Source organism: Miniopterus natalensis, chromosome 8 (assembly GCF_054644295.1).
Source record: "Miniopterus natalensis isolate mMinNat1 chromosome 8, mMinNat1.hap1, whole genome shotgun sequence".
Taxonomy (NCBI): Eukaryota; Metazoa; Chordata; class Mammalia; order Chiroptera; family Miniopteridae; genus Miniopterus; species Miniopterus natalensis.
In genome coordinates, this window is record NC_142088.1 from 36015802 (window position 1) to 36039314 (window position 23513).

Here is a 23513-nt window from a genome sequence, read left to right on the forward strand (position 1 = left end):
GAGAACTTTAGATGCGGTGGGTCAGCGTGAAGAGCAGGTTTTGGGGGAAACCTGACTGGCCCTAAGAGACCTAATGACACACGACTGGGGCGGGGGCGTGAGGAGAGCATGCGAGGAAGAATTACTCTAGCCAATTTCTAAAATTTCAAGCTAAGAAGACTTTGTAGGAAAATAGTGCTGCTGGTTAATGTGAGCTCTTCAAGGAGAGTAAAGAAGCAGTGAACTTGACCAGAGACAAAAGAGCATCAGAATAGTTCCTGCCAAGAAAGGAAGATTCAAGAAATATAAGACAAGTTCCCTATTTTCAAACACCTAATTATCTACCTAGGGAAACAAAACGATGCACTTAAAAACACTGCTGAACCGCATGATGTTAGCTCCAGGGTAATATAAATTTAGGAAAGGGGACAGCACACGAGCTAGAATAATAATGGCCAGTGGAAAGCTAGCCTTGGATGGGTGCCTGTTCTTCTGCCAGGGGCTCCTAGACACTCTCCACATATACTATCTCTGCAGTTTCAGGGGTTCATGGAGGAGGTGAAACCAGGGGAGACGCCTGAGAGATATCAGGATTTGAAGGAGAAAAAATTGAAGAATCATTAAATACGAGAGCTAAAATAGATAGGGCTTCCTTAAGGATGTTGTCCATGACTAGGCTGTAGGGAGATCCATGAACCCCCTAAAATTATTTGCCTGTTTGCATACCTGAAACCATGCTCACTTCAGAGGACCTCTCCAAGGTGACTGAATCTTCCCTTCTCACAAAGTGAACGTTCCACAGCTTCCATTGGTAACGTTGATATAATTGCAAGTTCCCTATATGAACTTTCATGTAGTTAATTAAAAGGTAAGTAACAAAAATGTGCTAGTTTTAAGTTTACATATATTGCTAAAATTCAACTGTAACCACAGCAATTGTTTAGAACTTAGACCAGCAATTTTTTTCAAGGAGAAATACTTTCTTACAAAGTTTAGAATTGCTAGATTATAGTGATAATAAAAAGCAAGCTGATTTTTAGTCAATTTTATTATTGCTTTTAAATTATTTGCAGACAGTAAAACTTCTTATTTCCTGAAGGTGAACTGCCCAACTTCAGTATACCACTGACGTTTGTAAATGTTTGTTAATGAAATTCTACTTCTGCTTTAAATGCATGTTGCATTTAGCATGGAAGATGTGTAGTGCTGACTTATACTCGCAATCACCGAATAGTTTCCTTTTCATCTTGATAATGCCCACTGAATGTTCTCTGAAATGTAGCTTTCATTATCTCTGAACTGTGAGCTTGAAGTGATTACCTGCTTTTTTCTCTGGAAAGATATAACATCTATGGAATCCTTTTATGTGATGATTTATTTGTTTATATCATGGTTTTTATTGGCTTTTTCTTATATCATTTGAGAAGAATGCAAGAGTATAGATTCACTAAAGGGGTAGTTAGGTTATTTGTTACAGTTTATAATTTAAAATATTTAAGCCAACAAAATGCTCTGTATGCACTTTTAAACTAAAAATACCAATAATCTCTTTTTAAATTTTAATTTATACATTTACACAGATGGTCATGGGAGGGGGTATTCATTAACATCTGTATATGTTGGGAAAATGATGGATGTCTATATTTGTAAAATGCCAGAAGAGAATTACAGAATTTGCAGATGTAAATTTAAAAAATACAAAATTTGAATATCTGAAAGACATTCTCTTCAAGCTAGTTTTCTAAAGATCTAGACGTTGAATAATTGTCTTTTGTTAAGTTTTTATTTTTATAAATGCAGAGAATTCTTGTTAATTTGGACTACTGTAATTGGAGGTTTGTGATGTTCAGGTATAGGCTGAGTTGAACTTTTGTTTGGTCCAAATTCTTTCTTCAAAGAAAATACAGATGGATGTTGCAAAGGAGATTAAAGCATAGAGATTTATAATACCAACAGAGCCATTTTTTTCAAGCTTACTTAACTAGTGTAAAGGCACTCGCTGAAGTACAAACAATGGTATAATTTAAAATAATTCTTATATATTTTGATGCATCACCTAAGAATCTCTGGTAGCCAACAGTTATCAACTAACAGTACTTGTTCAAATATGTTCTACTTTTCAACCTTTTTTTTACCATTTCATTATGCCATTCACCCAAATCAGTCTATGTTAATGAAGTTTTTCTGAAATTGTAATCATTTAGCAATGTCTAACACTATTCTCTTTTTTAAAGCAAATGATATTTTTGTGACTAGGTTAGAATTTCTCTGAAAATCTTTTGAGTCAAGTGTTTTAACTTAGACAGCATGGATTTCTATTGCAGGCCCAATAGACATTGTTTTGAGGGAAGGTTAATCCAATTTAATTATCTATATTGATCAAGTTAACTGAATAATCAATAAATCACTGATTCTGTGTTCTGACCTGGGCTATCTGTTTGGTTTTTTGTTTATTTTTAATTCTCACCTGTGGATATGTTTTTATATTGATTTTAGAGAGAGAGGAAGGGAGAGAAGGTTTCTAACTAGTAGTGCACTTTTCTTGTCAGTTCTTGCCACTGGCCCCATTATTTGCAGACTTCGGCCACAATGGTTTTCTTTTATTCCCACAAACCTGCCAAGCTGCCTCTGCTCCTCCTACATTTGGTCTAGTCCACACTTTTCCTTCAGTCTCACCTTAAATGTCTCTTCCTCAGAAGAGCTTTTCTAGACTCCCCAGTCTAAACTTGCCCCACTATCAATAATAATTTTATGACACCCAGTACTTTTCCCTATGAAATATATCACAATTTTTAAAAACATCTTTATGTAACTCTTTGTTTAATATCTGTTTTCAAAATACACATGCATACACACACATATGCACGCACGCACACATACACGATTATTGACTCCATAAGGACAGGGACAGTATGTTTTGTGCATTGCTGTCTCTCTCTCTGGTGCCTAGCACAGTACATATATATTTCTTGAATAAATGGTCCTTAAGGGGATTTTTAAAAAATCTTTCATTTATGATAACCCAAGGATTGGTTGAGAATAATTGAGTCCATTCTGTACAGTGAAAACTATACTCTATAAGACCTTGAAGGTCACACCCCCAGACCTGTTTTCACCTCCAGATCTTTCACTCCAATGAAATGAAAATCTTCTTTTACCAGAGTAGCAAAGGGAGACAGTCTTTTGTGCTTTGGATCTTTCCCAGTAGATGCTGTTTGGACCCTGAGCTTGGGCCTTGCTTTAGTGGCGTAGTGGTTAAGAGACTAATCTTTTGATCCTGGGTTTGAATTCAGGGTCTTCCATTTCTGACAGTGTGATATTGGATAAAAGCCTAACTTTTCAGAGTCTATAAACTTGGGCTAATAATACTTGCCTCACATGGTTTTATGAGGATTAAAAGAGATGCTATCTCTTAAGTACATAACAGAGTGCCTGGTACATAGCAAATAATTAATAATAACTATTTGTCACTATTTTTATTTTTGAATTCAGAGCAGTTTTTGTAACCTGACATTGTGTTTGCAGTCTTTCCTGGCTGCTGGGTTCTCTCCATGCTCTGCATTCCTCAGCTCTTTGAAGTGATGGGTGAGGCGCAGTAATTTTCCTGGGAGCAATAGCTATAAATAGGCCTCTTATTTCACACAGACATGGCCACCGCTACACTTTTTGTGCAACGTCATCAAATGTTCTTCCAGGACATAAAGACCTCATGTTATTTTCCAGTTATTTCATGAGATTGTTTTGAAATTACAGAAAAGTATTTTAGCATTTAAGAAGTTACTGTTCTTTGGTAAGACTATAGTTCCTTTTTTATCCTTGCATGTATGTATTTTTCCTCTGGAATTTTTACTTCCCTTGACCTCTGTATTTTATTACTCTCTGGTACATCCAGCTTTCCTGGTGGCCTATTTTCTTTATCCTGAAAATATTGTGACTTTTTTTTTTGCTTTTCTTAACTGTTAAATATAGCTGTTTCTCAAGATTCTTTCTTAAAAATAGGTTTTCTCCTCTCTGTACTTAATTCCTCAGGAATCTCATACTTCCACAGGGTTTTATTTATCATCTTACCATGTGGTTCTCAAATGGATGTCTCCAGCCCCTTCCCTCAACCACCAATTTTCTTTCCAGTTGTTTGTTGGGTCTTTCCACTGTGTGTCTCTTGAGCAGTCTAAATAGATGTCCAAACTGAATTCTCGTTTTCCTCTGCAAAATTTCCTCATCCCACCATAACTGCATCTTTTGTTCATCATTTCATCATTTTCCTTGTCATTTAGGCCTGAAACTTTTAGAGTAAGCTCCAATTATTTTTTCTTCCTCTACCATTACTTTAATTCTATCATCAAGTAATAAAGATTCTTTCTTCATTCATTCACTCATCCATCCATGTAATCAGTATTTATCAAACACCTAGAATGTTTCAGGCAGTGTGCTAAGTGCAACAGATTGAGTGAAAAGCAAAAACTTTATAGGTACAAGTCTTAATGAAGGTTATTTTCCAGTGAGGAAAGACAATAAATTAATCAAATTATAAAAATCAATAATTTTTAAAATTGTAAGAACTGCTATGAAGGAAAGAATCCAGAAAGTTAGGATGTCGTCTAGTCTGGGGCATCATGAAAGACTTTTTTAGGAAGTATGTTTAGGTGGGTTCTGAAGCATACCTAGGAGTTAGCTAGGAAAAGAGAAAAGAGATAGTATTTCAAGCACGTGTAAAGGATAGCACTGTACTCACATTTCAGCCACACACTCTTTCAGTTCCTCAGAGAAAAACAGAGCCTGCTACCAAATGAAATGGGAGGGAGGGAAGGAAGGAATCAGCCATATAGGTCTTGAATATGATTTTCTATTTTAAACCAAGAACAGTGAAAAGGCATTGAGTTTTTTAAGCAGAGGGATGACATGATCAGATTTTCATTTTGACAATATCACTCTGGCCCCTGTGTGGAGAACAGATTGTAAGAGAGCAAGAGGAGCCTTTGGGTGATCGCTAAAAAGGTTATTGCAGTAGTCCAGGCAAAAAAGGGTGGCAGTTTGGACAGAATTGGCTTGATTAGAAAAATATTTAGCTGGTGAAATCTGTAGGACTTAGGGATTGATTGAATCTGGGATGTAGGTAGAGTGTGACAATGAGGTTGATTCCTGGATTTGGCTCTTACAGCTGATGTAGAGTGATGCTATTGGCTGAAAGGGAGTGATAGGAAAGGACTAGGTAGTTTGGGCAGCAAGGCAGAGACAAGTGATAGCAAAGGTTTGGTTTTGAACTTATGTTCAAGGTGCTTTGAGATATCCAAGTGGATATTATGAGTCTGGAGCTCAGGAGAGAGATCTGGACTAGAGAAACCAGGAAATTATTGGTGTTAGAGATGGTTGGGAAGTTGTAGTGTGGGTGAGACCAAATAGGAAGCAGACTGGAAAGTTTGGAGTGAGAAGACAAGAAGGCCTAAAACTAAGCCTTGGAATATATCGACATTCAATGACTGGGCAGGGGGGACACCAACCTAAGAGTGAAATGGAGGCGGAGGGACACCAACCTAAGAGAGCCTGGGAAAGAGTGCTTTCCTAAGAAGAACTGAGAGGTCAGCAGACTCAGGTGCACCTGATCAGTCAACCAAGATGAAGCATAAAAGATGTTCTTGGTTTTAAGATTTAGGGATTGGGGGCGATGTCTGTTTTGGTGGATTGAAGAGGACTGATTAGAGAAGAGAAAATGGAAATGTGCCTAAAATGAATCTAACAAATCAGTCTGTGAAACGTAGCAGAGTTACAAGGTAGGAGTGAATGTAGGTTGAGCAGTGGTTGGTTTGGGGTTGGGAAGATCTGAGCTTGTTTAAACACTGATGATAAGGAAGTGCTGCGGGATGGGGTTGAATATAAATGTAAAAAAGAGAAGGAATAGCAGACACTTGGGAAGGCAAAAAGGCACAGCATCTTTAGTTAGAGAGACTTGTCTTACTAGGAGGAATAGCTCCTTTTCTATAAAAGCTCTGGCTTTTGGTTTATAATGTCCCTGAAATTCGAAATCTGTATATTTAAGAACACCATTACTCCCTGACTCACTGTGGTAAGAATTTTCTAGTTACTCTCCTGTCTTGTCTTTCCTTCTAGCAGGCCTTTGCTGCTATTAGATTCTGCTATAACAAAAGCCCTCAGTGGCTTCTCATTACCTACGTAATTAAGTATGCTATTTGTTAACTACCATCCCACTATCTAGTATTTAAGGCCTAAATAATCTGGCACTTACCTTTCTAATCTTTTCTTCCACTCCTACTCTACACACACCCACATTCACATTTTCCTAAACATAAATTGGTTTTTCCAGACATTTCTTTATCACAGTCTTCTCCTCATTGGGAGTACATACCTCTTGCCTTTGGAACTCTTTTTATTGTTGAAGACCCATCTCAAAGCCCTTTCTTTTCTCCAGTGTTCATATTATTTTATTAAGCCTGAAGCAGGAGGTGCACATTTTGTTGTCTGATTTCAAGAAATATGCTTAGGAGAACATATAAGTACCACATATCCATAATTACAAATTAAGGTATAAAACTAATTAGGAGAAATTTTAATGTCTGCTTTAATTCAATTAAAGTACTTAAAATTATTTCTAGTTGTCAAAGAAGACATTAATCATTTAAAGTATCTAATGCCTACTTTTACATCATGGGTGACAGAACAATTTTGGAAACAACCCACATATTCATCAATAAGGTGCTATAAATTACGGTTCATTTATATAATGAAATAAATATACACAATCATTTAAAAAATCAGGAAACTTTCTCATTACTCGTTTTAAAAATCTCTAAGATAAAAGCAAAATGCAGAACAACATATGTGGTGTGTAGGCATTTGTCTAAAAATGAAAGAAAGGAAAAATACAGACATATGTATATATTTTCTTGATAGGCATCTAAATTGTCTCTGGCAGGATACACAGAAAGTGACAACTAGTTGATGAGTCTGAAAGGTAGACTTTCCATTGTGTATATTTTTTAAAATACTTCTTAAATTGTGTGATTATATTACCTAGACACACAAAAAAAGAATGCAATGTAGCCCTGGCTGGTGTGGCTCAGCTGGTTGGAGCATCAGCCCATATACCAAAAGGTGGTGGACTTGATTCCTGGGCAGGGCGCGCGCCTAGGCTGCAGGCTCAGTCCCCAGTCAGAGTGCATATGGGAGTCAACCAGTCGATGCTTCTCTCTCACATTGATGTTTCTTTCTTTCTCTCTCTCTCCCTTCTCTCTTAAAAAAGAATAAAACAAATAAAAAATTTTAAAAATTTTAAAAAGGAATACAATGTAAACTTAAAAAATACAAATGCAATGGTTAGCAGTGGTTATACAAGTAAAATCCTGTAGAAATGACTGATTCAAGTCCAAAGATTGTAGATCTGCCAAATATTATAACAACTGGTTAAGAAAATCATTCTTTGGAAGCCTTTCTGATCCTCCAGTGGGCTTTAATTTTGAACCCTTTACACCACTTGTCTGGATGATTGTGACGGCCTGTCTTCACTTTGCCTCACCCCAACCTCCCCATGGTACACATAGCTGTTCTCCACACAGTAACCAGAGTGATCATTGTATAAACAGAAGTCAAACAAGGTTACTCCTCTGCTCAACACACTGCTGGGATTTTCCACCTACTCAGAATAGAAGTCAAAATCCTTATGATAGCCATATGCTGTTCCCCAGACCTAAAATACTCTTCTCCCAGATACCTGCCTGATCATCTCCTTCACTTCATTCAGGTCTCTCTGCAAAGACCCCCACAAAAGAAAGACTTTTCTTGACACCTAAAATGGTACCCCATCCCATCATTGTCTATATTACTTACATTTTCTTATTTTTTGGTAGCACCACCTAACATATTCATAAAGGTATCACTTATCACTGAGCACTTACTATATAAAATATATGTAAATTGATATTTTATTACTTATCTCCCCATGCTAGAATGTAAGTTTTACTAGACCTGCATCCCACAACACATAGGATGATGCCTGGAACATAATAGGTATTTAATAAATATTTGTTGAATCAAAGAATAAATGGACAGACCCTCAGCATTAAATTCTTACTTTTAGAAGATTATTCCTACTCTGTCCCATATATATTATATACAATTCACCAACCCTTTTTTGAGTATGTACCATGTAACAGGTGCTTCAGAAGACTCAAAGATGAATAAGACAGCATTCACATGGATCATACTGTATGTGAACCACCTTTGTCATGACTGTTATTGGTGAGTAGAACTTTTAGACAATATCACCAGAATCAGACACTGGAAGTCCACTTAACATTTCACTGATTACATTGAAATAGTTTGGTATTTATGGCTGATTCAAAGTTATGGGCATTTTATTTTAGTTTTGCTTCCAGTAGACCAGTCTCTTATATGTGAGATTAATCTGGAATGAAAAGTTCTAGTTTAATCTGGTACTTTAGTGTAAGGACATGACCCAGGTTGGTTAGGTAACTAGTATAAATGTAGTTTCTTTATTTTCTGTTATTTATATTTGTATGTTTTGAAAGGATATTGTACTAATCTTTACATTTACGTAATTTACTTAATTTTGAATTATCAAATATTTGCTGGGTTTTAAAAATTAGTCTAGGGCATTGGAGTATGAGATTTACAAAAACCTAATTGTTAGGTTTTCAGATGAATAATGATAAATAAATAATATATTAGACATATATAAAATTTACTAAAGCCATTTTTAACCAGTTTTCTAAGCATTGCACTTTCAAAGTTACTTTGCCACTTTAGTCTATATTAGGGATATTATATATCAAATATTAGGAGACACAAAGCAAATTCTAATTTTAGATTTATTTTGTATCATTCATGTAAATTTCTTTAATATGGAAATGGAAGTTAAGGTACTACCTTCTAGCCTGATTAAAAATTAATATGTTGAAGCCCGGGAGCCTAATTTAAAAGACGATCAGAAGACTTGAATTAGTTAGCTGTAGTCACAGCTTTAATGCATAGACTTGAATTATATTGCATTACTTATCACTGAGTGGCAATAATTGCTCTTACACAGCACACAATGGCAATCCATTTCCCCACTGAAAGATAGCAACACTCTCAAACACATTAGAAATTTGGGATATAACTGAAATCACTATAAACTCTTAAATAGTTGGGAATTATTAACTAAAATTTCCAAGTTTAATATAAAATGTGAAATTAATTTAAGAGAGGTAGATAATTGTTACTTTTAAATACTTTAGGGAAAATCATGAAATAAATGACTCAAGAAAATCGAGTAATTATTAACAAATCCTTAATGTTTTATAATGTATTATAAAAATAAAAGATGACATCCATATGCTTCATAAAAATTCTAAGATTTAGAAGTTTGAACAGGTTAGGTTCCCAAATGCATAATTCTTTGAGGAAAATTAGATATTTTAATAAATTATAAATGCTCCCATTATTTCATAATCAAGATCATGTTAGTGTACAGAGCACTAATTTTCCCACTTTGGGCCTCATAACGTAGGGAATCTAGCTTGTCAAGTCATTCTGGGTGGAGTTCACGATCACTCCCCTATGATTTGGGAGAAAGATTAAGGGCATATTTCTCCAGGGTTCATTTGCTTCACTTTGCCTCAGTTAAACTCTAGTGCGCATACTAGGACTTTACACAAACATTTATCATTAAATTGACACAGACATTTACCCCCAACCCAGAAGATAAAGTAAATATGTCTTTCAAAAAAAATCTAATATAATGTAAAATGAAGAAGTGAGCAGTCTTATTTCTTAGGATATGCACATCAGATACTTTTTGCTGCATTCTTAACTAAATTGTGGCGATGTCAAAGAAATTTTATTAAATAAAACTCATTATCTATTATCTACACTGAAAAAAATCACATAAGCTTATTTCCATTAACTTAGAAGGAGGAAAAGTTATTTTCAAAACATGATCTCTATAATTGACAGTATTCATAAGTAGAATTAAGATATTAAAATTCTCAGGTGAAGTTTACCTTTATAGATATAGTTTTTTAAAGGATATAATTTTAAATTATGGCCTAATTGGCCCTGGCCAGGTAGCTCAGTTGGTTAGAACATGGTCCCAGTACACCAAGGGAGGAATGTCCGGCCCTCGGGCTGTACACTGCCCGAGAAACCATTTGGTCTGGTCCTGCCAAAGCCTCACCAAAGACAAGCAGTTCCAGCCGTCACATTAGGGGTGAGTTCATTAAATATTTGACTAAATATAGCAGGCTAATTTTTAAGTTGATAATTCTGTATGGCCCGAGAATGATGTTATAAATATCCAAATGGCCCTTTGCAGATAAAAGGTTCCCCAGCCCTGCAATACACCAAGGTTGCAGGTTCGATCCCCAGTCAGAGCACATACAAGAAGCAACCAATGAATGCATAAATAAATGGAACAGTGTTTCTCTCTGGGTCTCTCTTTCTCTCTTAAAAAAAAAAAAAAAAAAATCAATAAACTTTTTTTAAAAATTATGGCCTAATTTGAAAATGAGAGAACAGAAGTAGAGAGCAGAATTGAACAAATGAAAGACTTTGTGGCTCAGATAGTAGCCAAGTTCAAATAACTCTCTTTTTTGCCCTGCCCTGCTCTACTCAATTCTAAATGGGAAACATAGGATATATGTTTGGATATCCAGAGGAAGAATCTTAGATTGCTGGAAATCTCCTAAAATTAAGATTCCACCTTCACATAATTAAAATATAAAACTCACTGGGAAAATGAGATCAAATTTTTTTTTTTAAGTTTTATTATTGTTTAAAATATTACAGATGTCCCTTTTTCTCCCCAGTGACCCGTTCCACCCCATTCCTTCCCCCTCCCCAGTCCCTCTTCCCACAGTTGTCCGTGTCCTTGGGTTGTGCATATCTGCATATAAATTCTCTGGTTACTCTCTCCCCCTCCACCCACCCGCCCTGCTCCATCCCTCTGACATTCCTCAGTCTCATCTATGCTTCCATGTCATTGAATCTATTCTGTTCATCAGTTTATTAAGTTCTTTAGATTCCACGTATAAGTGAAATCATGTGATATTTGTCTTTCACTGCCTGGCTTATTTCACTTAGCATAATATTCTCCAGGTCCTTCCGTACTGTCCCAAAGGGTACGAGATCCTTCTTCTTTACAGCTGCGTAGTATTCCATGGTGTAAACGTCCCACAGCTTTTTTATCCACTCATCTACTGATGGGCACTCGGGCTGTTTCCAGATCTTAGCTATTATAAACTGTGCTGCTGTGAACATCGGGGTACGAGATCAAATTTTGATCACTCAGAACTCGACAAGAAACAATTTGATTTTTCAAAAGCACTTTTTTTAAAGTCACTTTTTGCTGTATTCCATATGATTTTAAACTCAAACGTCAGTGTTTTTCTAATTCTTCATGTAAATTCTGTCATAGTTGTTAGGTCCATCTATAGTTTCTCCATGTTCCCATGTGTGTAGTACTTTCACCAGTGAATTGTGCACCGGAAACATGAGCATCAAGACTCTTAGCTGACTAAGAGGCGACATTGGGAATATTAACCGGAAGCCCTCTTAAAGAGCTTAGTGTTTTAAGGAATGAGTTAATTTGCCTACATGGAATGTATAATGTGAATGAATATAATACAATGCTCATGTATTCAAGTAGTGGCATCTTAAATTAGTTCCAGCTCCAAAACTTGACTTCTGTCTTGCGATAGTTGATAAAATCTAAATTAGGCCCTAAATTAGTAGTCTAGAGTGTACGTCATTTTCTTCCTAGACGCTACCACTTTTGTCTTTAGTGATATAGAAATATTTGGAATTGATGAGCTTTTTTACATATGTAGGGAGTCCCAAGTATGTGAAGACATATATATACATACACACACACACACACACACACACACACTTTGAATAATTATAAAGGCAGTGTTTATTAAAATACATTTTATTTTCAAAATTGAGCTATCAGCTGTTAAAGTGTGTATACATTTTGGGGGGGACACCCTGTATACCATAAAGCAAGTAGATATGGCATGCCATAGCCAGAATGATGGCCTTGCAAGAGTCAGAAGACACCATCCACACTGAATTATATATGTGAGTGCCCCCTACCCCCAGAGAGTTACACAGTGTAGTGACTCTGGACAGGCCATTGAAACCTGGAGTGTTTCACTTAGCTAAAAATTAGAAATTAGCAAAGAAATTATAGCTTTTTAAGCTAAAAAATCTCCTAATGGTTATAATTTTGTCTAGACTTCTTGTTCAACCCATCACAGTAGATAAAGAGTGAGTGAAGTGAATATCAAAGCCAGGAGTATGTGGTTACTGATATTGCAGGCCTTACCATTGTAAATATCAGCACAAAGACTTACTAGCAGGCTCTGGGTTAAGTAAGCCTTGCTCCTGAGTGCATCTTGTTTGTAGCTTTGTCTCTGAGAATGTGTAGTCTTGTCAGTGCAACAAGTATAGCAAAGAGCATTTTAATAGTTAGAAACAGTCTCATGTTAACAAAAGATTCAAGTAATTATCTAGCTATTACTCAGTAATCTTTAGTTGTTTCTTAATAGGTTTAACTATAGTATTTCAAATGCCAGGCTTTTATCTCAAATAATTATGAAAGCTTCAATATAAATAATTTGTTCTTTTAATATTGGATTATAATTTAGAGCACAGGATAAAATTTGTGATGTAAAAGCAACATCTTTGCCCAGCAGCATGGCTCAGTGGTTGAGCACTGACCCATGAACCAGGAGGTCATGGTTCAATTCCCAGTTGGGGCACATGCCTGGGTCGTGGGCTTGGTTCCTGCTGGGGGTTGTGCAGGGGGCGGGCAGACAGTTGGTGACTCTCTCATCATTGATGTTTCTGTCTCACTCTCCCTTCCTCTCTCTGAAATCAATAAAAACATATTTAAAATAATAAAAGAAGCAAGCCCACAAACAGGCTGGGGGTCTGCCCAGAGCATCTCATGGACTCTTGGCCTAAAACAAAAGAAAAAGGCAACCTCTTCATAACCATCTGTACAAGATGCCTACAATATAACTTTTTTTAAAATTTTAGAACTGTTATGTCTTTCATTTTACAGAAGATAAGTTTTGAGGTAGCACAACATAGCAGCCCTTCCCTGTTGATCCTTTTATCTCTCTGTGTTCTAGTGACTCAGAAAAGCGGGTGTGCTTAGGGAACATTGCGCAGTTCACGGGCCCTCACGGCCCTCACACATTCTGTTCCCTTTGCCTGAAATACCTCCCCGTCCACGCTGCCACTTCAGAGCTCTGTCCCCAGAGCAGGGCACAGCTCTCACATCCCTTTTTTATGCAGCTTTCGTGATCCCCTGCAATCTGAAGAGATTTGCCTCTGCTCTGACGCCCACAACGCTTTGCTGCCCCGCACCTCCCGTTTTACAGCGCACCCTGGGCTTTGGGCTCTAGTTATTTGCATGCATGTCTTTCCGTCCAGCTCCCATTCTTGCAAGTCGGGGTCTTTGCTTTTAATCTTTCACAATGTCTAGCACACGGCAGGTGCTAAATAATCCTTTGTGGAATAAGTAATTAGGTTTTCCCCTTGTTAGTTTCGCTCCTTTTTATGTTAGTTCACTTGACATCTGCTATATTTGGCATTTTAGTGTATAGAGTTTTTCTAAAAATTAACTGACCTCTGCCGTTTCCCATATAACACTGCTTAACACATTGAAATCTGTCTCAGAATAAAAGATGCCAATAGTTTTAATGATGAACTTCCTTTAATTAAGGGAATAGTTCTAATTACTTTTTGAAATGCAAAAAAAAAAAAAGAGAGAGAAAAGAAAAGAAATTGGTTTAATTGGTAAATAAATAGTTGAGGACTTTCTCTGATGACATTGACCTTCCCCAACCACTTTATGAATTCCTCTACAAAGTGAACACATTTATAACATCATGTTTCAAGATCCTAGCCACTTCTCTGAAGCACAAATTAGAAATAAGGTGAAAACCAGAAATGAGAGCACAGTGAATTTTAGAATTTCTCATTACTACATTTTGATTTTTAAAGCAATACATTATCTCATTATTTATCTCTTTTGTTTGGCCCAATAGGGTTCTGAAAGATGTAGAGCATTTGGGGAAATGAATGGCTTTAGCAACAAATATGGAGAAGAATGGAAGCTATTTCTCTACCAGTGAGTGGTGGGTAGTTACCAGAGTGACCTCTGAGAGGAGACTCTAGATACCACTGAACGTTGTATGGAGGTCAGAATGGTGGTTTAGGCAACTCTCTAATTCTGGCAATTCTTGGCAAGAGGTGTTTTTTATCACTCTGTTTGGGAGCACAGTAGCACTTTTGGCGGGGAAGCAGAAAGCAAGCCATTGGTGCTAGACAAATATGTGTCTGCTGACTAGCCATTGAGGTGTAAAGTAAATTATTTTGGTCAACCAGGTCTCTTAGAAGTGATACAAGAGCCACTGTTGACTGGGCTTGATTGAGTTGCCTGACTCATGGGTTTTCTGGCTCTTGTCCTTGTTCCTCTCACTTCCCAAATAAGGAGATTCCTAGATAATGAAGTCAGGCTAATCATGTTACTAATTAACCACGTCTCAGTTTCTCTTGAAGATTTGCCAGGGACTTAGAAGCTGTTGACACTGCCTCAGATACAGTACTAAGGATAGCAAAGTGCTACTACCAAGAATATCGCAGGGGAATTGGGAGGATGCCAGGGGTGAGTGAGTGAGTGGTGACTGCCACCGTCTTTATTCCATGATCTTTCCCAAACAATGATCAGTAGAAGCTAAGAACCCTTGTTACACTTCTCTCCATGCCCCAGAACTCAAAGGGAAGGTGGATCATGGCGAGAGACAGTTCTTTCCATCTTGGCATCCAGCGAGGTGTCACTTAGTTGGATCTTTGTCCCAAGTGCTAATTGATGCTGTTAACTTTCTACACTGATGCCAGGAAATAGTAGTGAGGAAGTGACACTCTGCTTATCTTGTGCTAGGAGGTTTTATTTTGAGAACCATAAGCTCCTTTAGCCAAAGGACGCTAATGTAGCATCTCACTATTTAGTATAGTTGGAAAGAGGAGGTGAAATTGTTATATACCTAAAAGTGTGCTTTCTTTTTGTGTAGTTTTTACTTCTAATAAAGTTATAATGTGATATTAGTGGGAGTATGTATATGTATCGTGTATGGATATATAGTTAAATAGGGATGCACACATAAGCATTTGAATCTGCAAAATGGCTTCTACACCTACCTGTGTGACTTCTGGTAAGTTATTTAACCTCTCTGTGCCCACTTTTTTATTTGTAAAGTGCTAATAATCCTACCTTACAGGGTGTTATGATGATTAAATGAGCTAATACATGCAATACATTTAGAACTATGTTTGGCAAAGGCTTAATATTATTAGTCATTATTATTATAACTACATATTATCAATTTTTAAATTTTTATTTGTATACTTTCTTAATTTATATCTACCCAGCTACATTAGCTGGATTTAAACATTCTTGGTTGCTAATAAATAAGACTTAAAATAATGTTACTCCTTTTCTCCTCCCTTGGGATTTTTTCCAACTCAACAGAGTACCTAATGAGAAGTTCCTGAGCACACCAACTAAGAACAATCACAAGTCAATGATGATCTAAAACAGTTACAAATCGATATTCAGGAAGTTAGGGACTGTGTACAGTCAATACAAGGGCACTGACCTTGGGTGAGAGGGATTATATGCTAGGAAAATGATGCATATATCTTTTGTTGAAACATAGAATTATAACCTGGCTCATTCTGTCCATTGTTAATTCTGTCTACCTACCTGTACAGATACACACACAAACATGCACACACACCACCTATATTGTGCTTGCTGAGGAAACTGAATGGAAACATTGGTATAATCATCTTCAACACATACAGTTATATATGGAGAATTGATGTAAAAATAGTTACTACTTTAGAAATTCTCTCACAAAAACTCATTTTGTATGACGGTTTTATCATCCATTTCATCTTTAAAAGTAAGCTAATATGCCATATAAGGTATGTTAAACTTTTTTTCACCAAGTGGATGTTTATATTTTCAGGGTCATTCAAAATGAAATCGAAGTGAATATACTTATTCTTTCATTAATATGTACATTAGTACTTGGAGCCAAAAAAATAAAATCCTTGTTCTTTAGTCAGAGAGGAGTTTTCCAAATGTCAATAAGTTGACTAAATGTTTTCTTGTTTTGCTGTAACTTGTTTTTGTCTTTTAAAGGTTTTTAGTAGTCACTTGTCTTGATCTCTTTTTTTCCTTTTGACCTAATACTGAAGTCACAGTTGTACCCATGCCTTGTGTATGTATGAATGTAGCAATAACTGCTTTGACTTCAGAATCACATCTGAGATCAGAAACAAGGATCGTCCCTGTCCCCTTTGTGGTTTACATCATCTATTGTTAGAACTGGGATCATGAAAAATAAAAAGTTGCATGAAACACATGGAGATGACTTCCAAATGCAGTGCCACCTCCACTCACTAGCAGGTTGCTTTGTTACATCACTTGTTCTCAGAGCTCAGTCCAGAAGAAAGTGGGTTCAGGGCAGGCAGGTTTTCAGCTGAAGGAGGCAAAATGAAATGGTTGTGGAAGGACATGCCTGGGTAGGACACCCAACGGACAGCGGTAGAAGGCACTGAGGACAAAGCCTACCTTCGTCACAATTTTGCCCTGGCCCTGTTGTCCTCTGGTTTTCAAAGACACAGGTCCTCTGTGTTGTAGTGAAAGCTTCGATATGCAAAAACGTCTTAGATACGGCTCTACCACGTCATTAAATGCCAGACATAGCTGAGTGCTGAGTGGTAAATGTCCATGTTGCATATGATTGAATGTATTTTTTCCTGCATGACCATCCATTGTGGTGTTTGTAAGTAGCAAAAAAATGAGCCTGATTTGTTCTCCTTTGTAGAGCCAGGCCGAGGCCCACTACAAAGGAAGTAAACATGCCAAGAAGGTCAAAGCACTAGAGGCAACGAAAAATAAACCCAAAATGGTTCCTTCCAAGGACAGCGCAAAGGCTAATCTCAGCTGCTCCATCACTCCACTCACAGGCAACAGCTCTGACAAATCAGGTCAATGACCCTTTTTGTTCTTTACATTCTTTGTGTTCCTCCTGGTCCCCTGCCCCAACCCTCTCCTCCTCTCAGCCGTTGCATGTTTTCTCCATGATTTGTTTTTATAATATTAATATGTTTCCTTCACAGGAGGTTATGTGTTTGCATGGAATCTATGCATTTGATATGTTACCATTCCATGTTGTTAAATATATACATTTAAGTATATATGTGTGTGTAATATATATATATATGTATATATGGGCTACTCGGTCACAATGTGTTTAGACAAAAATCAAGAAATGGATCTAAAATACTGACTTTATTATTCCGTTATATTCATTTTATGTTTGGTTTTTACTATAAACTTTTTTAGTGAAAGAATTTTTAAACTTGTGTACAATAGATGTTTTCGTGTTCCTTTACTGCAATGAAGGGGAATGGAGGGGCAAAATGGTGTTTTCTGAGAGAGTGGTGTTAATTAAATGAATCTGAAAATGTGTTCAATAACAAAAGATTTTGATTTTTGAAGATCTTTGTAGAGTTCCCCTCAGAGTTACAAATGAATTCAACGAGTTTAAGAGAACTATTTACAAAGTAATGAATTAACTAACAGAAGAACTTTTGGAGTTAGAAATGGGCTACTAGTGGAAGTACCTTTTAAGAAGAGTCTATATTTCACAGTCCCAGTGAGTCAGCAGATTTTCTGAGTCAGTTCAAACTAAATGATTCAGAATAGAAGAGAAAAAATTCATTTTTCTAGCATGTACACCATGAAATTGGATGTTTAATAGGCTTTCACGCACTTGCATCTGCCCCTCAGGGCCCAAGATGGATGAGTCATCTTGTTTTAGTGAGTAGTTGAGGACCAGTGTCTATTAAAGGAGACTAAGAGAATATATCCCTTTCTGTTTGCCTCTCTCTTTAGGGACCTCTCTGATGTTGGAAACACATACACACACACACACACACACACACACACACACACACACACACTTCTCTTCTGATTCCCTTCAAGTCATTATAGATTTTTTTATTATTATTTATTGATTTGAGAGAGGGAGGGAAACAGACAGACAGACAGAGATCGATTTATTGTTCCACTTATTTATGCATTCATTGGTTGATTTTTGTATGTGCCCTGACCAGGGATCGAACCCGAAGCCTTGGCATATCTTGATGACACTCTAACCAGCTGAGCCAACCAGCCAGGCAGGGCTCAAATCACTGTAGGTTTTAAGGAAGAGACTTAGAATGTTTTCCTGTGGGTGCCCAGGGCGTTTAGAGTACAAATCCATTGCGGTAAGAGGAAGGTTCAGAAAAGCCTCATCAGACAGAGACTATGTAAGAAGAGACCATTATTAATTAGGTCACATCAATGCTGGTTCCAAAAGCTCTGCAGCCTAGAAGGAGTAAGCTAACCCAAATTTGGTAATAAAGGGTTTTTTTTCTTTATGTTATAGAATCACTGAATTATGTTATCTAATGGATAGGTAATAAATAAATACTGATTATATCACACTTCTTCCTTTTTAAAGAACAGAGCCTTTTACACATATTATCTAATGAATTTTTAACCCAGATTGATCAGATATTAGGAAATGTTATCTCCAGTTTAAAAAATAGCAAACTGAGTCCAGACCCCATTGTGGTAGTTATTTGCTAGAGGTTGCCCAGTGTTTGGAAGAACAGGATTCATCATCTCCTGATTTCCTGCCTGGTTTTCTTTTTTATAGGATATTGTTGGTTCTATGAAACAATACTTTGTCAAATATTTTATTACCTGAATTATGCACTTGATTAGGAAAAAAATATGTTTCATTAAATGCAGTTAAGTAAGAACAGCTGTCCTATTCACTTTTTAGAAGTTGGGTAGAATTAAATGTAAAATCCAAAGAAATGACTTTATGGTCTCCAAGGATCTATCCCAACTTTTAATGACACATTAATGGGAGTTCAAAACATGGAAGGGAGGAGAAATGTGCTTTGGGAGAATTGGGGTCAAAACACAGCAAGCATTAGGCAGCTTTAGGAAGATGGTGAGAACATATTGGCCAGACACTTTACCCAAATTTCTCCCTGGAGTTCAAGTGTCATAATGCCATATGACAATACACCTCCCTGTGATAATACGCCCCATACATCAAATTGAATGTTCTTTTGTGACAGCACTTAACCACTCATAACAAGTTCAAAAGAAGTGCCTTGGAAAAACCTTTTTTCTCGAAAATAATAAAATATTGTGATAACCTAATGGTCCATATGTCTAGTCTTTAGCAGTAGATATTTTTTTAAAAATTAATTAGATACCAAGCTGGGGGAAAAATACATTTCTAGTTCTTCAAAGTGTATAAAGCTCTTTAGAGCTAAACAGCCTTTAATCAGTTGCTGTCTAAATAAACAAAAGCCAATGGAATGATTAAAATACTACAGATATTTTTACAAATGCAGTTAAGAGCAAAGATGATGAAACCAGCATGTTCTGCTTGAAATACAACAGTAGGAACACCTTAAATTTGTTCCGTTTATAAAATCCAGTCACGTATATGTTTTCATATGACCCTCTCACCAACCCTGTAACTGGTAGGGCTGAAATTAGCACTCATCTTTTACCGATTCATACTACAAACTTTATATCCATTTACTCACTGAACAAACATATTACTACACTACATAGTATAGTATATCTGTATATTTTGCCAGATTCAGGGGTTTAACAGTGAACAGAAAGATATTTTCTTGCCATCAAAGAACTTCTAACCTAGCGTGTGTGTTTTTATTGTGTTGGATATTTGGAATACAAAAAAAAAAAAAAAATAGTTATCACCTTCAAGTTGCTCCCAAAAATATGGTAGCAGTGAAGAACCTGGGGTCTTGGAAGGATTAAGTGGCCTGTTTGAGGTTCATAACTCATAGCCAAGGAGAGTCAGAGCAGGAACCCAGAGCTCCCTGTTCCATGCATTTTCCATTTTCCCATTACTTCTAAACATCTCTCTGATTTGGGGGAGAAAATACGAGTATCCCAATGGGCAAAGTCAGACCACTTTTTAATGAATTAGTGAGTAGGACCATGTATTACTTTTAAATTACTTGCTGACTGTTGATATTTTTCAGTAGGAGCTATGGCATTGAAAGGGCCATTAAGGCTTTGTTTTATTGATAATCTTTCGTTCCTATGCAGTATGTTGTCTGTAGCATTTAACTAATAGAGCAAAGCTTTAGAACTCACAGATCCTTTCAAGGACAAGTTTGAATGAAAACACTCATTTGAGGTAAATGACAAATGTTCTCAAAGCTCTAGCTTGACAATTGTAGATGTTATGTGGCTAAGCCAAATATTCTGACTGAGACAGAGGTCAACACTGGGAGGGGCATCCCCAATATGGCAGGAGCCTTGAACGGCCTCCCAAGGTATCCAGTTGTGTTGTCCTAAACACTGTTCAAATTTTCAGTAGCCTTTTGAATCAGTCCATCTAAAATATTCCCACTGGGGACATGGAGATCGTTTTATTTATCCCACACCCATGACCATACTGTGCAGACTGTGAGATGACAATGTCAGAAAAGACAGAAGGAGGAAGAGGACAGGATACCTCAAAACAGCCCATTTCAGTGTTCAGTATACTATCCTTCTGCCTGGTGGCAATCTCTTGGGTGTGAACCCAGAGCAGTTATCAACTAGTGAATCAGTATGATTCGCCTGGGAAGGCTGCAGTTCAGCTTTTTACAATCACCCTGTTGCCTTATGAAAGAGCACTTTCAATTTTGTCCAAGAGTTTTTCTGCCAAGGATACAAATGCAGACCCTCGCCTCGTTATTTTTATGGGTTCCCCTGTGTGTTTTGCATTTTTTTGTGTGTTGTTACAAATGGGGCCAAGTTTTCCAAATGACAACTTCTCATTTCCGCTGACTGCCCCAGGACTCCATCGATTAGCTAGCAAGGTCTTCGTAACTGCCTCTTTCCCCCTTTCTGTCTCCAACAACAGGACCTTGTGCTGTTGAGTAGGAAAAAAATGATAGTTTTCCACTTTGGCAGCATCTGTCATTTATAGAGAGGCACAATCATAAATTTGGCAGACATCTATCCAAATCCAGGAGGCCGAGATTTAGTATCCCTCATAAAATAATAGATTAACTGTATTTATGACAAACATCTTAAGTATGAAATTCTGGGGTACAATCATGTAGAACATAAATTGAGTCCCATCTGTCTAAAGAGAACAGACCATTATACCAAGGCTCATATTTTCATGAAATGTACATATATCATTAAGACTTTCAAAGTCAATTTAAAAAATGAAGCTGCCTCCATCTTCGCCCATCCACCTTGAATTTGACACAGCAACCTGCCAGGCAAGGCTGAAGATTCTTAGGTAGTTAATTGTGTGTTATACTCTGGAAACTAACTTCTGAAACTTTTGAGCTTTTTTTATTTTGCTTCCAAATAATACTGAGCATTTATTGTTAGGTTCTCCACTTCTAAAAGCTGTTACCCACTGTTGCTCTACGAGAGTAAACTGAAAGTTAAAACTGTCTTATGACTTACTGACGACCTATTAACTTATGATTTACTAGGAATATGTTATAAACCATTCTAAAAAGCAAAATCTTGGATATCTCCTTCATGCTTATATCACCATTAAAAACTTTTCTGCATTTAAAAGATTTTGGAATATGAAAGGACTTTATAAGCACATTGAATAATTTTGTAACAGCACAACCATAAGTGACCTTGAAATTTTAATAAAGGTTATTACTTCCATTTTATGACATTTCACTTATTTGCTTCAGGAAGAATTCTCTTAACAGTGACATGTTTTCCTGAAATCGGTGGATGATCAAATAGAACTACTCAATCAATATTCATAGATTCCATGTGCAAGGGCACTGGTACTAGGCATTTTGGGGGATTCTGGGCCCGATTCTGATTATGCTTACAGTCTAGTGTCACACAAATTTAGCTTTATAGTATAAAGCTTAAAGTAATTTTTATAGAATCGTGTCTAATATTTTCATCTTACCTGACTTCTTTGAAAATCAGGTTCACTGTTATGGACATCGGGCATGGTATTATGCAGTAATGGTTTGGCGCTCCCATTTCTATAAGCAGCACTCTCTAATTAAACATTCTGTGGTAATAAAAAAGGTCTATTATCTGTGCTGTCCAACATGAGTACCATTAGCCACACATAGCTATTCACACGAAGTGTGGCTTATGCTACTGAGGAGCTGAATATTTCATTTTAAGTAGCCACACATGGCTACTGTATTGGACAGCAAGCGCATCTATAGACTGTGGTACTCTTTGCTCTTTTGACTGGCTATGACCCCAGAGAAGGCATTAAATTCTGAGCCTCTCTTTTTTCATTTGTGAAATATGAACAGTGCCATCCCCACATCACAGCAGTGATGGATAGAACAAATGAAATAATTATGAAAGAACTTTGCAAATGTAAATAATAGTAAAAATGCCTATGATTGAAGTAATCCGGGTTTTTTGTTTTTTGTTTTGATTTTTTGGTCCTTCTGTGGTATCTTATTTCAACTGTCTCTTGCTGCCATCAATGAAAGGTGGTTGGCTCTCATCTTTCATTATGCTCACCTAATGTAGCATATTCTAGAAAAACAGATCCAAGCTTATTAGACTTATATACAAAATATAATCTTAACAGCAGTACTAGTAATAATTAATGTGAAACTGAATGAGCATTATGTAGCCTGATACTAAAGTGCTAAATATTTTATATATACTACCTTATTTAATGATCATAACAATCCTCTGGTGGATGCTAGAAAGTGAAACTTAGAGAGAGGAAATAGTGGCTCAGAGTCACTTAGATAGAAAATAGTTTCAAGGCCAGTCTCCCCAGGGCAGTCCCTCAAGTTCACTACCATGATACGCTACCTTTGGATGAAGGTTCATGAACTTTATTGCACATGCTTTTTGAAGGCTTGAGATTATGTTTCACTAGGTGATATTTCTAGAAGTCTGATATCTCAGAAAAGTGTGTTATCCCTTTCCATATGCCCTATTTTACAACTGGTTTTGTTGGTTTTTTAAAGTTTTGAGTGGCTTTGGATATGGTTATATTGACCAAGGTATGATTCTTGAGTGCCATATTTACCTACTTTGCATATAGCATAGTAAAAACAGCATGAGCTTGAAGTCAGATTGGCTCCACTTCTCACATGACCAACTCACATTCACTGACCTTCTATTTCCCCATCTATAAAATGGGAGGACTAATACTTACCTCCCAGGTTTGTTGTCAGGATTAATGAGCTGATAAATGTGCCTGGATCAGTGCCTATCCCTTAGCAGACGACTCAATAGATGGTAGCCATAAAACATAACCATTTGTTCAAAGAAATCCCCAGACCCTGACCTTATCGAGACTCTGCGATCATTTCATGCCTTGCTGCCATGCAACAGTGATCTGCAGTTACATTCTTCTTTACATGCTTCTTTT

At 36.8% G+C, this 23513-nt stretch overlaps 1 protein-coding gene across 3 annotated transcripts in view; it reads left to right on the forward strand.

Annotated features, from left to right (window-relative positions):
* ZNF385B (zinc finger protein 385B) overlaps positions 1-23513 on the forward strand; it is a 283963-nt gene that overhangs the window by 248453 nt on the left and 11997 nt on the right. For all 3 annotated transcript variants that reach the window (XM_087819738.1, XM_016225156.2, XM_087819739.1), the window contains one exon: positions 16899-17061. In XM_087819738.1, coding sequence (XP_087675864.1) covers positions 16899-17061 — 163 coding nt within the window. The remainder of the gene's footprint in view (positions 1-16898; positions 17062-23513) is intronic.